We start from the raw sequence: 16333 nt of genomic DNA, 5'->3' as shown, positions 1-16333 counted from the left end.
TACTACCTGTTGAACGATACCCTCTTGAAAAGCAAGCTGGTGAGCAGCTGAAAGGGGACATAGTCATAATATGGCCTAGTAAGTATTCCTGGCCATGAACCTAAAACCAGCTTTAATGTTCTTTATAGCACTTAATAGGCTTTGACCGTCTTTTTCTGTGTAGGAGCTAAACCAGTCTGACCGAGCTCTTGAAAGCTTCAAACCAATTTTGTGAACTTCACTCAAATCAACTCTGTTTAATGCATTAAATATTCCTGAAAATTGTTGCTTCTTAGCTTTGACAAATTCATTGCCAGATTCAAAAGATAACTGGTAACTACATAATAAAGTAAATCGCACACAATCGCTAATATTTGAATTAGTTGGTTTGGTTACTTTCTCAAGCCAGAAACGTTGGAGATATAAAAAAAAATCAAAAAACTATGGATTTAGGCTGGGACATATGGCAGCTAGATTTTAAACTCCAGATAGATGGGAACGCCACCACCTGGAAGTTCCCCTCCAAGTTACTCACCATTGTGACTTGGAAATACATCGCCATCCCTTCACTTATCGTTGGGTCAAAATCCTGGAACTCCCTAACAACACTGTGGGTGTGCCTTCACCACATGGACTGCAGTGGTTCAAGAAGGCAGCTCACCACTACCTTCTCAAGGGCAAGTAGGGATGAGCAATAAATGCTGGCCCAGCCAGCAAAGCCCACATCCCAAGAATGAATAAAAAATATATATATTTGGACTGAACTTGAAGAGCCACCAAACCAAAACCAGACAAAAGTACTTCTTTCCTCCTATTGCATAGATTCCAATACCTACCCAAGTCATCTTGCAGAATCTTAAAATCCAAATGTCCATTGTTCTGTGAAAACTACATTTGTGACCTCAATAAATGTTTCTTTCCTTGTGTATTTGATTTTATGCATTACCTTTTGTGAAACTCTGTAAATTGATAGGCAGCAAATGTCATTTTCAAGGTACTTATGCAATTAGTGGAAATAGAATGGGAAGGGTTTGGTATTGGATGAAGGGGTGCTTAGAATTTGGAAGTACTGGGGTGGGCTTCTGAAGGTTTGACTGGACCGTGGTAGGAGTTCTGATACTTAGTCAAATAAGAGGGGGATTCTGAAGTTTGGCAATGTTATAGTGAAGTCCTAGAACTTAGCACACCTTGGACGGTTTGGGGATTTAGCAGAGGGGAGGAATGAGTTTCCTGGGATTTGAGAGAAAGAAAAACTTGAATTTATACAATGTGTTTTATGACCTCAGGATGTCTTAAACTGCTTTACAACCAATTAATAACTTTGAAGTGTTCTTGCTGCTGTAATGTAAGAAACACACCAGCCAATTTGCACTCTGCAAACTCGCACAGAAAGCAGTTAGTTAGTGATTAAATCCTCTGTTTTAGTGGTGTTCCTTGTGGGATAAATATTGGCCAGGGCATCAGCAGGACCTCCCCTGTTATTCTTCAAATAGTGTCCTGAGATCTTTTATGGCTACCTGAGAAGGTAGACAGGGCCCCTGTTTAATGTCTCATCTGAAAGATGGCACCTCATGGTGGTGCACGCTCTGAATACTGCATATGGCTGTCAGCCTCTGGAGTGGGATTTTAATCCACGAACTGTTTTAGGCGAGAGTGTTGCCACTGGCAGAAACTGCCACCATGGTAGCACGTGGTGGGTAGTCCTGGAATTGCCGAACATCGTCAGGGGGATTGGTGACCTAGGGTTTGGTAGGAGTGCAGTGGAGAGCTTACAACGTTGGAGAGGTATTTGGAATCAGTAGCAAAGTGACATCCTGTAGTCTGGCAGAACTGAGAGCAGATTCTTTGTTCGGCAACAATGAGGGGTATTATGACACAACTGATGGTAACGGCTGAGTTACTCAAATTCCAGAGGGAAACTTGAAACAACTGTCATCACCCATTTTTGCAATTTGTATGTTTTGAGATGCAGGCTTTGAATTCAGTAGTAATAAGACCACCAAGTCTCATTTTTTTATAAAACTAAACATTTATTGATACAAGAAAAATTATAAACACATACATATGTCTTAAAATTTACTACTATAATAACTACAAAAATGCCCTAGTTAATCTGACTCTTAGTTACACCCCTGTTAAGACAACAGTAAAACTCATTGATTTAAAGAGACACCTGGCAGAGCACACCCTGGACAGTCGCATTCAAAATGAGTTTCTTTCAGCCCTGGGTCCTTGCAGACAGACTTGAGGTTTACAGGCCAGAAGCTTCTCACACTTGATGGATCTTAAAATGCCTCTCCCTTACACAATCTCCTTTCTCCTTTATACATATCTTTCTCTTTGAATGTAATTTTTTCATTGTATTACTAGGCTTTTAATTTTACCTCTAACAAAAATATCCTTTGATTCCACCAATTTTATTAGTAAGCTTAAAAATAACACATTGCTTGGTGTCTTCTAGCTAGGTGCAAGATTTCACCCATTCTTTTGAATGCTTTATTTAAAAATGCAAATTGCCCCCTTGACACCTGTGTTTCTAAACTTCCCCATGTTTATCTAATCATCATTTCAAACCCACTTCTGTCTATACATCAAAGCCCCTAGACCAGCAGGCTTTAATCCATTTGAGAGACACACACATATATAGACACAGACACCACTAAACTCTATTTAAGAAAAAAAATTCCAATAACATAAACATTAATCTCTTCATGACAGCCCCCTCCTTATCGAAAAACGAACCATCTAATTCTAAAAGACGGCTTTATTTTTAATAACCCATCTGACACTATCTCCTATATTATTGCACTGCCAGATGCATGCATTAACATAACAATATAGATACAAATCCTTGGTATCAGCAATATCATTCCAGTTCAGTGTCCAGGTTTTAAAATGTCCAAGTTTCCCTTTAAGCTTCAAACTCTTGGTAACACATCTGCAAACAGACTCTCTCGTCCAACAACATGTATTATCTGTAGATTAAATGGTTGCAGTAATAAACTCCACCTAAATAACTTTGCACTTTTGTCTCGAAATTTGTCCAGAAACTTTAAAGGATTGTGGTCTGTATAAACAATTGTTTCTGACGAATTATTTGTCACATTTCAAAATGCTGCAATACTAACACCAAACCCAATGTCTCCTTTTCAGTCGTTGAATATCTTCTCTGTTGTGCATTCAACTTCTGTGAAAAATACCGGTTTTTCAATTCCATTGGCATCTTCTTGTAACAGTACGGCCCCAATGCCTATATCGCTTGCATCAACGGCTTAGCGTAATTGGGTACTGCCACAACTGTAGTTAATCCAGTTTTCAAACTATCAAATGCCTTCTGACACGCCAGTGTCCATTGAAACTACTTGTTTTTTAATAGTTCAGTCAGTCGAGCAACCACTTGGCTAAAATTTGGCACAAGTTTCTGGTAAAACCCACTCATGCCCAGAAATCTCAAAATTTCTTATTTTGTTGTGGCACTGAGAAATCCACAATAGCCTTGACTTTCACGTCTCTTGGAGCCACCTTACCATGTCCAATGGTATGGCCTAAATACGTAACTGGCGCTTTTGCAAATTCACTTTTAGCCAAATTCATCTCCAAATTAGCTTCTTGTAATCGAGTAAATAACTCTTCCAGGTGCTGTAAATACTCATCCCATGTCTGACTGAAAACTATTAAGTCATCAATATAAACAGCGCAATTGCTTAGACCTGCAATTACTTTCAGTCTTTGAAATACCGCAGGTGCATTCTTCATATCAAATGGCATGACTTTAAACTGATACAGTCCATTTGGCGCCACAAAAGACGATATCTCCTTTGCCCTGTCTGATAACGGTACTTGCCAATATCCTTTTAGCAAGTCAATCTTTGTGATAAATTTTGATTGTCCCACTTTCTCAACACAATCCCCCAACCGTGGTATAGGATATGAATCCGCTTTTGTCACTGCATTCACCTTTCAATAGTCCACACTCAGTCTTTGTGTTCCATCTGGCTTCGGTACCAGTACAATAGACGAACCCCAGTTACTGCAGCTAGACTCGATATCATTTTGAAGCATGAAATCAATTTCTCTCTGTACTTATAACTTTGCCGGATTTAATCTATGAGGATGTTGCCTTATCAAAGATGAAACTGTTACAGAGACAATATATATAGCTCAATCTATCCTTCCCAACTTATTTCCACAAATAGCTTAGCAATAGCTTTTCCAAATCACTTTGACACTTGTCTGGAAGGTAACTCAATTGTACATTTACGTTTTCAAGTACTCCCTCATTATCCAATTTGATTAGAGGAAAATCAATTTGAGGGTTTTGCATTTCTATGTCTTTCTCATTATCTACCACCATTAACACCTTTTGGTCCTCTCCCCTGTCAAAAGTACTTTTTAAGCATATTTACATGACACTCTCTCTGCTTTCTTCTACCTGGAGTATTTATTAAATGATTTATTTTCAATCCTGTAAGGCCCACTAAATCTTGCGTTTAATGAGTCACTCAGTACTGGTAACAGAACTAGCACTTTCTCTCCAGCAATAAAACTGCGAACTTTAGCTTTCTTAGTTGCCTTCACTTTCATCACTTGCTGTGATATCTTTAAATGTTCCCTAGCCAACTTACATATTCTGTCTAATCTCTGAAGTTTGATGCATAATCCAGGAGAGTAGTTTCTGGATTTTGACCCACCAATTTCTCATAAATCAGTTTCAGTGGTCCCCTTACCTCATGACCGTTAACTAGTTCAAAAGGACTAAAACCAGTCGATGCATTAGGAACGTCCCTAATAGCAAATAACAAGAATGGAATTCCACTATCCCAATCCTGCAGGTAATCCTGACAGTACGCTCTCCTCATAGGTTTTAAAGTTTGATGCCATCTTTCCAAAGCTCCTTGTGACTGTGGATGATTTGTTCACTTAAATTGTTTTATCCCCAAACTGTTCATTACTTCCTTAAACGACTGTAACATAAAATTTGAACCCTGATCTGATTGTATTTCCTTAGGCAAACCATAACTTGTAAAAAGTTTAGTTAACTCTTCCAAAATCATCTTAGTTGTAATATTTCTTAAAGGTATCACTTCAGGAAACCTTTTAGACACATCCATTGTAAATACTGATTTCCGCTTTTAGTCTTAGGGAGGGACCCTACACAATCAATCATGACCCTAGTAAAAGGTTCTTCAAGTGCTGGTATTGGGATTAAAAGTGCCGGCTTAATCACTGCTTGTGGTTTCATCATCACCTGACATGTGTAACATGTTCTACAGAATTTGACTACATCCCTATGCAGTCATGGCCAATAAAAATGTTTCTGCACTTTTGCTTGTGTCTTTCTAATTCCTAAATGACCCCCATTGGAATTTCATGAGCAATCCTCAATCTCATTTCTATACCCTAATGGGATAATAATCTGATGCACCTCCCTCCAGCTTTCATTTGCTGAGACATGATCCAGCCTCCATGTTCTCATTAAAATATCATGCTTAAGGTAATAACATTTAGGAACATATTTTGCTTCTGTTTCCGAATAAGCTTTCTGATATGACAGTTTTAATTGCAAATCTTCCTGCTGCAACTTAATTAACTGCCTTGAGTTAAACACTTCAGCTGAATTGTCATCTCCTCTGTCTTTCTGAATAAGTTTATCAAACAGAGTGCCTGCTAATTGGATTTCAATACCTTCTTCCTGCCTTTGAACTGTCTGTCCTCCTTGTTTTCCTTATTTCAACCTGTGTGCATGTGATCTCATTATCACACAATCTGGAGACAATCCAGGATGCTCCTTCTGTAACACCTCTGTTGAAAACACTGCTACAGGCTGCTTGACTACCATAGGCATCACCCACATTTGTGATCCAGCTATATCATTACCCAAAATAAATTGAACCCTTGCAAGGGGCAATTTTTGCACCACCCCAATAATCACTTTGCCAGTTTTATACTTACTCTTTAAATTTACCTTCCACAATGGAATAGGTTTAGCATCTTCATGAACCCCACTTATTATCACCTGTTCCTGCAATACTCCCTCTGAACAACAAATTTCACTACCCCATAACATTAAGGATTGACTAGCCCTTGTGTCTCTTAAAATTTTAACATCTTTATCTACTCCACCCTGTACAAGACTTTCCCTTCACACGCATTAGAATCTTTAAACATTTCTGGAATCTGCTCCTCAGAATTCTCTTGGGTAAACTGTGAACACATTCCCACTTCTTTACCTATCTGATTCTCCCTGTTTTACTTGCACACAAACCACTGGTTTCTCCTGTGCCTGAACCTCAGAACCCACAGTACTTTTATTTCCAGAACTTTTCTGCACCCCAATAATTCCAACAGATTTTCGCTGCAACTTCCAACACACTGACTTCATGTGCCCCACTTTATTACAATGAAAACACCTCCATTTTTGAATGCCACTTCTACTCTCAGCACCTTCCTTTTTATTCTGAGAACAAACTTCCTGGGACAACTCCTTCCCACTTTCTATGCTTTTCGGATTTGAAAGGGTGACAAAAAAAAGGCTTAGCTCTATGAACTAACTCATAATCATCAGCTATCTCTGCTGCTTGCCTCACAATTTGAATCCTCTGTTCCTCCACATGAGTTCTCACTACCAAAGAGATTGAATCTTTAAATTCTTCCAAAAGAATTACTTCCCTAAGAGCTGCATATGTTTTCTCTATTTTTAATACATGTACCCACTGGTCAAAATTACTTTGTTTTACTGTCTCAAGCTCAATATAAGTTTGTCCAGGCTGTTTTCTCATATTCCTAAATTTCTATGTATGCTTCAGGAACCAACTCATATGCATTCAAAATCACCTTTTTTACCACATCATAATTCACTGATACTTCTTCAGATCATGAAGCATATACCTCATGCACTCTACCCACCAACTGAGACTGTAATAACAATAATGTTCAGTTCTCCTGTGGCCAATTCATTTGTTTAGCTATCTTCTCAAATGAAATAAAAAAATGTTTCAACATCCCTTTCCTCAAACTTTGGAAGAACTTGCACAAATTTAAACATCTCCCCACTGGGTTCTACTCTGGAGATAAGCCTTTCTTCACCTCCCAGCATCTCTTTCTTAATTGTCAACATTTTCAGTTGGAATTCTCTCTCGTTTTTCTTTCCTCCTCCTCCTCTATCTTCACAATTTTTAACTCACTTTCCTGTTTTCTTTTCTGCCTGTTCCCTTTCTCTTTCCTTTTCATCTAATTCAGTCATTTTCATTTGCAACTGAATTTGAGCCCATTCCAATGAACCACTCCTTGGAGAACTCTGTCTCTCAGGTATTCCTTCCAATTTCAAATGCTGTGCTATCACTTCAATCATGTCTGATTTCCTAGCCCCCGCAGGTAACCTCAATTGTAATTTATCCGCCAACTCTGTTAACTTACTCTTTGCTTCCCAAAAAGATTTAGCCATGGATACAGCCATTTTTGCAGTCTCACCACTTCAAAAATACCTCATACCCACTCTTGAATTCAAAGTGCTTCTCATACACTTAACCTTAAGATTCACCAATTCCAAAAAATTCAAGGAATTATAAATATATCCTACTAAGAGCCCCCAATTATTATGACACAGCCGATAGTAAAGGCTGAGTTGCTCAAATCCCAGAGAGAAACTTGAAACAACTATCATAACCTATTTTTGCAATTTGTATGCTTCGAGATGCAAACTTTGAATTCAGCAGTAATAAGACCACCGAGTCTCGGTTTTTTATCAATTTAAATTAACATTTATTAATACAGGAAAAGTTGTAAGCACATAAACTTGTCTACAAAATTACTAGTATAATAACTACAAAAGTCCCCCAAATTAGCCTGACTCTCGGTTACACCTCTGTTAAGTCAACAGTAAAACTCATAGATTTAAAGAGACACCTGGCAGAGCACACCCTGGAGAGTCGCATTAAAATGAGTTTCTTTCAGCCCTAGGTCCTTGCAGACGGACTTGAGGCTTACAGGCTGGAGGCTTCTTGCACTTGATGGATCTTAAAATGCCTCTCCCTTACACACAATCTCCTTTCTCCTTTATGCATATCTTTCTCTTTGAATGTAAATTTTCCATTGTGTATTACTAGACTTTTAATTTTACTCCTCCTAACAATAACATCCTTTGATTCCACCAATTTTATTAAGCAAAAAAAATAAACACACTACTTGTTGTCTCCTAGCTAGGTGTGAGATTTCACCCATTCTTTTGAATGCTTTATTTAAAAATGCAAATTGCCCCCTTGACACCTATGTTTCTAAACTTCCCCATGTTTATCTAATTACCATTTCAAGCCTACTTCTTTCTGTACATCAAAGCCTCTGGACCAGCTGGTTTTAATCCAATTAAGACACACATACACACACGGACACAGACACCACTAAACTCTATTTTTAAAATAATAATTTACAATAGCATTATAGACGTTAATCACTTCATGACTGGATAATTCTAGAGTTTGAGAATTTTGCAATTGTGTTGTAGAAGTGGAGCGAGATGCACGGCAGCAGTGCAAGAACTTTAAAAGAAGTGTCTTCAGATTCCACTCTCCAGTGACATTGAAGTGAGTTCTTGAAAAATTGTTTCCCTTTAGTACCACAGCTGAAAGTGTCTTGGATTTCTAAATATAAAGAAAAGAGAGTGCAGGTTTCCAAATTCTGTGTCTGTGAAATTTCAGCTTAAAGGCTTTCAAATTAATCTTCCCTTGGCTTTCAAGTGACTTGAAAGAAATATTATACAGTGTGCAGAGATGTAATTTGATTTGCCCTTTGGGTCATTGTTCTCAGTTCCAAATGTTAAAAGAATGGACGTGTCGAAAATTATCCAGAAATCCTACACAATATAATGAGAGAATTATAATAATCCAAGCTAGGAAATTCCATAGAAGTTTGCAGTGCAAAAAGGCCAATCAGCCCATCTATGGTGATTGGCATCTGTGGTTCCATAACGGTTGAGACAGAGAACATTGGACCTTTCACAGGAAATGGATAAATATTTCAAGTGGAACAAGATGCAATTGAAAATTTGGAAAACTGAGATTGATAGATGTACGTAAGGTCAGTGTATTAAGAGGTGTGGAACCAACCTAGGTAAGTTAGGTTGAGATGCAGATCAACCATGATGTAATTGATTGGCAGGAGAGGCTCAAGGGACTGAATAGCCTACACCTGTTCCTTTGTACTAGGTTACAGGGCAGGTGCAGGGCATTGCAGCTAATTTTACATTGTTACTTGAAGATGCCTCTATGTTAGTGCAATCTTATCGAAGATGCTTAACATACAAATGCAATTTGATAGATATTTATATACTGAATGTTTTCTGATCTTTTTAATTATAGTATAAATCTTGGCAAACTGAAGAGGAAAAATATTTTCAAATGACCTATTAATGTGTTTGATTCAAACAATTCCTTTTACTGGTTGACAACTCGACGTTTATTTTTCTAATGTAACAATTGATACTTTTAATTCTGCTTGCTCCTTATTGATTCAAAGTATCTACTTGTGATTTGCCTGGTTTATTAGTTAAAAAAACAAAATTCAGCCAATGAGTTACAGCTGTGACACAAATTTGAGTGAGCTAAAGTGTGATGGAAAAGGAAATGCAAATATATTGTACAATTAAATAACTACATAATCGTATCTCCTCTCAACCTTTTCTCTCATGCTAATTTCAGTTTCTTAGTTTATATTGAGAAATCAGTCTCAGGATCTCACTTCCTGCTCTTCTCTGAATCTTCTTCAACATATGGTGATGTTAGGATGCCCAAAGCTATTTATAACATATTATCTCAGCAACTGATGTATGCAAGGCTTGAATAACATCCCAGTACATTATAAACTTTATTGAGAAGTTTCATATTGATTGGGAACTTTTATTGAATAACCAGTGACAGCATCCAAATCCTTTTACTTCCTTTCCTAATGCATGTCTATGCATAGGCATATTTCATATCTTCTATATCAGTGTTCATTACATTGACCTCTATTTAAAATCTATCTGCTGTTTACTTAACTGGTTCGAGTTAATGGGTCTATATTCTCTGGAGTTTAAAAGAATAAGAGATGATCTCATTGAAATGTACAAAAATCTTAGAGGGGTTAAAGTCATATTCATTTACGGCAGAGAAGGAGGCCATTTGGCCCATCAACACCATCCCAGCTCCCCTTGGACCACTCCAATCAGTCCCACTCCCCAGCTCAGTCCCTGTAGCCCTGAAATTTTATTTCCTTCAAGTGCCCATCCAGTTTCCTTTCAAGATCATTGTTTCTGGCTTGATAGAGCAGATGCTGTTTCCCCTAGCTAGAGAATTTAGGACTTGGTGCAAGGACTGAACTTAGGACTGAGATAAGAAGAAATATGGTCACCCAGAGGAATGTGAATCTTTGGAATTCTTTATCCCAAAGGCTTGTACGTACTCAGTTATTGAGTAGATTCAAGACTGAGATTTATAGATCTTAGAACAATGTGGGAATCCAGGGAAATGTGGATTGGAAATTAAGGTGAGGTAGAAGATCTGCAGTGATCTTATTGAGTGATGGAGCAGGCTTGACGGACTATATGGCCTACTCCTATTCCTTATGTTCCCATGGCTCTTGTATTTGTCACTTGGAAACATAGCTTGCTGTCACCAAATATTTTGTATTGCTATATCTCCTCAATATCTTTTGGTTAAGATATCAACAGAAACCTTGCTCTTTGGACATTCTCAAAGCCTTATTAATTTGCTATCATCATCTTCTGTTTTCTATCATTAATTCTGTTTTCTGTCCAATTCACTAATTTGCCATTGCTTCCATGTCCATTCTGAATGTTGGTTTGCACCTGGGTACAGGCATGGTCAAGCTAAGGATTCCATTAATATAATTCAACAGTACACAAATGGCATTTAGCTCCCTCATGATCTGTTTCAGTCCCAGTCCCTGTAGAAGACATGCAGTATAATGTGTTGTCAGGTCAGAACTTCCTTCAAAAGGCAAGATTAAGAAGAAATCAGTTAATGCTGTCTGGTTAGAAAAGAAAGGATTTGCAATTATCCAGTACCTTTCATGATCTCAGGACACCACAAAATACTTTACAGCCAACATAATACTTGAACTGTAGAGAAGTGAAACAGCTGATTTATGCACAGCAACACCCATCAGCAATGAGATTTTAAAGAAAATGCATATTTTGTTTATGTAGTGCCATTTGAGGGATAAATATTGTCCAGTACACAGGGAAAACTTGCATTTATCTTCAAGAAATGCCGAGGGATCTTTTACACCACCTGAGGGTAGATGGAAATTCTGTTTAATCATTTATCAGAAAGGCAGTGCAACAGTCCCTCAATGCTGCACTGAAGTGCCAGACTAAATTGTGTTCCAGTCTCTGGAGTGGGACTTGAACCCACGACCTCCTGATTCAGTGAGAGTGTACCGGCTGAATCAGAGCTGACACCTTAACTATTTCTACTTGGGTATGCTAACCTTGGTTTTAGGGTATAAATATAAAATTTGATGTAAACATTAACATACAATTCATGCCAATTGGACCAGGGATTGGGGGGTGGGGGTGGTGTTGGTGATGTGGGAAATGGTTTGTTGTAAATACCAATGCAAGAACTGTTTTGTATTCAAATGGAAGGGGAAGAGTTGTTGGTGAATTCCAAATATGACTGCAAGAATTGCCTTGTAGTCTGGGGGAAGGGGGAGATTATTGAGTTCCAAAAACAATTGCAAGTGCTGCCTTGTATTTCAGTGGTGAAGGTAGATTGAGTTCCAAAAAGAACATGAAAAGCTGCTTTAAATTCCAATGATGGGGAGATATTGTTGAGTTCCAAATACGACTGGAATACAAAGGCAGTTCTTGCAATGGAAGGGGAATTGCCTCCCAATTAGAATCTAAGGAATGCAGATTTGAACATTCATGTTAGACAGCTGACTTAGCAATACATTGCCAGAGCTGGCTGGACTACATAAAACACTATCAGGTCCTGCTCTCCTCTGCAATACTGCCTACTATTCCAGGATTAATGTAGAATGGTAAGATAGTTCCTGGCTTCTCATCTCCATTACAAGCTGTCTACTTAAATACCAACCCCCTCCGCCTCCCAACACCTCGCCTACCTTCCTTCATGTCCCCTCCAAGCTCATCTTGCTCATGCAACCCTGCTTCTGCTCCCTTGACCCTATTCTCACCAAATGGTTGACCATCCAACTTCCTTTCCTGGCCCCCATATTAACTGTCACTGTTAATGGTTCTTCTCCTCAGGTACTGTCCCATACTCCTTCAAATCTTTGGGCATCAACCCCACCCCCTCCAAAAAAACACTTTTATCCATCTGTATTTGCAAAATGCTCCCTCATCTCTAACGTCTCTTTCCTCTTAAAGCTCTTTCAATGTGTTGTTGCCTCTCAATTCTGTGCCGATCCTTCCTGCAACTCCATTTTTTGAACCCCTGCAATCAGATTCCCATTAGTGCCTCAGTATTGAAACAGCCCTCATCAGAGTCACATGACATTGTGTTACTGTCACAGTGCTAAATTATTCTTCCTCACCCTCTTGAGCTATCCACAACCTATGACTGTATGTTTACACCGTCCTCCACCAACATCTCTCCTCTGTAGTCCATACCTGGTTCCCTTCCTATCTATTCAGTTGTAGCCAGAGAATCACCTGCTACGGCTTCTTTTCCCACTTCCACACCATTATCTCTGGTATTCCCAAAGGAACTGCCCATTGGCATCATCAGAAATATGACATCATGTTCTGCATGTGTAGTGATGCCACCCAGCTCTAACACCACCACTCTCAACCACTCCATTGCTGTTGATTTGTCAATCCACTTGTCTAACATCTAACATTGAATGAGAAGATATTTCCTGTAGTTAAGTATGGGAAGATCAAGGACACAAACTCCGTTCCCCAGCCATTAACTCTATCTGGTCACAAGCTGTGAGACCGTTGGCAATATTTGCATCCTGTTTGACTCGGAGCTGAACTTGCTCTCTGTCACCAAGAATACTGACTTTTAACTCTACCTCAGCTCATCTGCTGCTGATATCTTCGTACCTGCTTTGGTTAAGTTTAGACTCAACTGCTCCAATGCTCTCCTGGCCAGCCTTGCATCCTCTGTAAACTTGAGCTTGTTCAGACCACTGCTGCCTCACACCAACTTCTATTTACACATCACCTTTATGTTTGCGCACCTACTTTGTTCCAGGTCTGGCAATGGCACCAGTTCAAAATTTCATCCCATGTTTTCAATTCCCTCTAAAGCCTCGCCCCTTCCTACCCCTGAAATCTCTGTGCTTGCCTAATTCTGGCCTCTTGAGCATCTCAGATTTTCTTTGCTCCACTAGTGGCAGCTGTGTTTTCAGCTGCATAGGCTCTAAGTTTGGAACTCCCTCCCTAAACCTCTTTACTCTTACCTCTCATCCACTAAGGTGTTCCTTAAAATCAGCATAATTGGCCAAGCTTGTGTTCACCTGTCCTAATATTTCATGTGGCTGAGAAACCATTTTTTTCTGATAGTCGCTCCTTTAAAGGGCCTTGGCACAAGACTAAATAGACTACATAAGTGCAAGTTGTTGGTGTTCCAAATACTGCTGCCAGTACTGTCTTGTATTTCATTGAGGAGGTGGTGGGGGATAATGAGAGTTTCAAAAACACTGCCTGGAAACTGCCCTTGTGTTCTAAGGCAAACTCTTCAAAGGGCCAGGTGTTTAGCAACTCTCATTTTGGAATCTTGGCTTGTGTTAATCCTGCGATATGTATTAAGTGGTCTTGAATCGAGAAGGAAATATATTGGTTTATGACTCCACGCTTCAGTACTGGTTTGTATCAAGTTGCCTAAACCTAACTTTCTGTGGGTTTTTTTCAGCGAAGATGTCAAGAAAACTAAGCTTGCCGACTGAACTGAAGCCCGATTTAGGTAAGTGCGGAGGCTAGCACGATACCTGGTGTTGAAATGTTCTTTGTATGTTTACGTTTATTTGTGTGTAACTGAAAACAACAAATGAGTAGTATATGTTGTTCTACTAATCTGTAAGTGCAGGTAGCGCTTGTGGTTTGAATAAAACCTCTTGTTACCACAGTTATTGTAGCACGTTAAATTCTGTTCATTGAGCTTAAAAAGGCAGACTCCCATTGAGATTCAGTTTAACCAGCGAGTAGTCACACATATAGAGCAGCATGTTTTTTGGCTCACCCATAGCATCAGCAAAAAACACGAGCAAGTAGCCAAAGTTTTAGCAACACCTCACAAACCCAAGATTTCCACCACCTAAAAGGACAAGGGCAACAGGTACAACAAACTCCATTACCTCTGTATTCCCCTCCAAGTCTCCCTGATTTGGACATGGATTGTCCTTTCATTGTTACTGGATCAAAATCTTGGAACCCCTCCCACCTTAAGGGCAACTAGGGATGGGCAATAAATACCAACTTTGCCAGTGAAGTCCATATCCTAAGAATAAATTTTTAAGCAACTGTGGCCATCAAGGGAAAAATAGCTAGAGCCCCAACTTCAATCACCATCCAATGACCCTAGAATAGAGAGGAAATCAGTCAGGATTCCCAGTGCTGATCGGTATCCAGTGAACAGGTTTGAAAATGCACATATACAGCATCAGATTCAGAAGAGGATTGTGCTCAGCTTGAATAACCTCCCAACAATCTCTTATCATGACCACTTACTTGAGTGAGATATTGCAGGTGCTTGGCATCTCTTAGTACATCACTGTAGCAATTTCCATTTGAACTGTGCTAGCGGTACTACCTCACGGTCACTTATTATTGAAGTTCCAGATTGTTTTATGCTGTCGACTTGTATCAGTAGAAACCTGATCAGACTACCCCAATTCATTTCCTTCAGGACCCTTACTTGAAGAATCTACTTACAGTTTTCATTCCATCAACCCTGGTTGAATTGAAACCAGAGAGCGTTGTCACTCACTATCTCACTGCTATCCCCTTGCTATTAAACCCCTGTCAGAGCATCTTGTAATTTTGTGTTCATGAGTGGGGGATAGGAGTAGGGATGGAAAATCAGAACAATCCATTTAATTCTCAGCATCAGCACAGGATCTTATCCTTGCATGTCGTCACTCTGTTCTGAGTCCTTAGCCATTATAGATGAGAAACTTGTATAGTCTATTTAATCAGCAGAGGATTTAATTAAACAACAACTAAGTTTTGTAACTCTTCCTGTCCAAGAATTGGAGCCAAGTTGATTCACAAGCGATATACTGAGATCAAATTGAATGCTGTAGAGGTCTTTTCTTGGGCATAACAAGTGGCATTCTATTCCTATTTTTAAGTACTCTGTCGGTCAGACTTCTCCCTGTGATGTTTATTGCTATCTGTCACTCAGCTGCCAGTTATGCCACATTGCAACCAATTCAATTGTCAGAAACAAGGTTATATTCACAGCCCTGGATGTTAAATACCTCCTTTTCTAACAGAGGCTTGTGTTATTGCTGCTGCTGGCCCAGTACTTCCTGCCGCTGGCCCAGTACTTCCTGCCACACATTGCCAGGTCCTGATCACCATACACAGCCTGTAATGCTTTTTACAGTTATTTTTAAGTACAGTAGCTGCTGCATTATCCGATCAGATCACTCCACTCTTAATGTATCCTAGATAACAATGACTGCATATCACTGAAATTATGAATAATTAAGTATTAAAATTATAGATGGAGCTTTTGAGGGGTTTCATGAAGTCTTTTGGTATCACCTATCCCTTACCAGGCAAAGTGGCCCTTCAATTGTCCTGCACCCATCTCTGCCCAAGATCTGCACTTCTCAGCTGACTTATGAAACCATATTGGTATCAGATCTGCATGTTCAGAGTCTGGACCAGTAAAATTACAAAGAGGCATACAGGTGAGAACAGAGACTGTGGATCAAGATTTGACTTTGATAGATGTAGTGTTTTATTTTTATTCGGATGAAAACAATGGAGTGTAGCAAGCTTGAAAGAAACTTACCTCATAAATCAATTCTGCTCGGCCTTCACAAGGGGACTGTCCCATACATAGCCCTGATCCAAGTGGGGACAGGAACAGCAACAGAATGTTTAATGGTGACAGTAGGAGTGTTAACCATTTTCTGCCACCACCAGTTAAAATCAGCTCCCGGTTGTTGATCTGTTGTATTCACCTCCCCTTTTTGTTGTGCTCTATATAGGTTCTTACTACCTCCCATTTTCCATTCTGTTTATGCTCATTATGTCACAAAGCACTTTGCCTGCAAATATTTTGGATACATAGTCACTGTTATAATGTTAGGATATGGGACATCCGTTTTGCACGCAACAAAGCCCTACAAACGGCAATGAGATATTGACAAAATC

The 16333-nt window shown here is 39.3% G+C and overlaps 1 protein-coding gene across 5 annotated transcripts in view; it reads left to right on the top strand.

Moving 5' to 3' along the window:
- Positions 1 to 16333, top strand: part of stxbp5a (syntaxin binding protein 5a (tomosyn)) — a 193094-nt gene that overhangs the window by 148733 nt on the left and 28028 nt on the right. For 4 of the 5 annotated variants that reach the window (XM_078556629.1, XM_078556631.1, XM_078556628.1 and 1 more), the window contains one exon: positions 13860 to 13910. The exons of the other annotated variant lie outside the window; for it this stretch is intronic. In XM_078556629.1, coding sequence (XP_078412755.1) covers positions 13860 to 13910 — 51 coding nt within the window. The remainder of the gene's footprint in view (positions 1 to 13859; positions 13911 to 16333) is intronic. 5 annotated transcript variants of the gene reach the window in all.

Source organism: Cetorhinus maximus, chromosome 14 (genome assembly GCF_964194155.1).
Source record: "Cetorhinus maximus chromosome 14, sCetMax3.hap1.1, whole genome shotgun sequence".
Taxonomy (NCBI): domain Eukaryota; kingdom Metazoa; phylum Chordata; class Chondrichthyes; order Lamniformes; family Cetorhinidae; genus Cetorhinus; species Cetorhinus maximus.
Note: the sequence above shows the minus strand (reverse complement) of the source record. Positions and strands in the feature narration are given on the sequence as shown.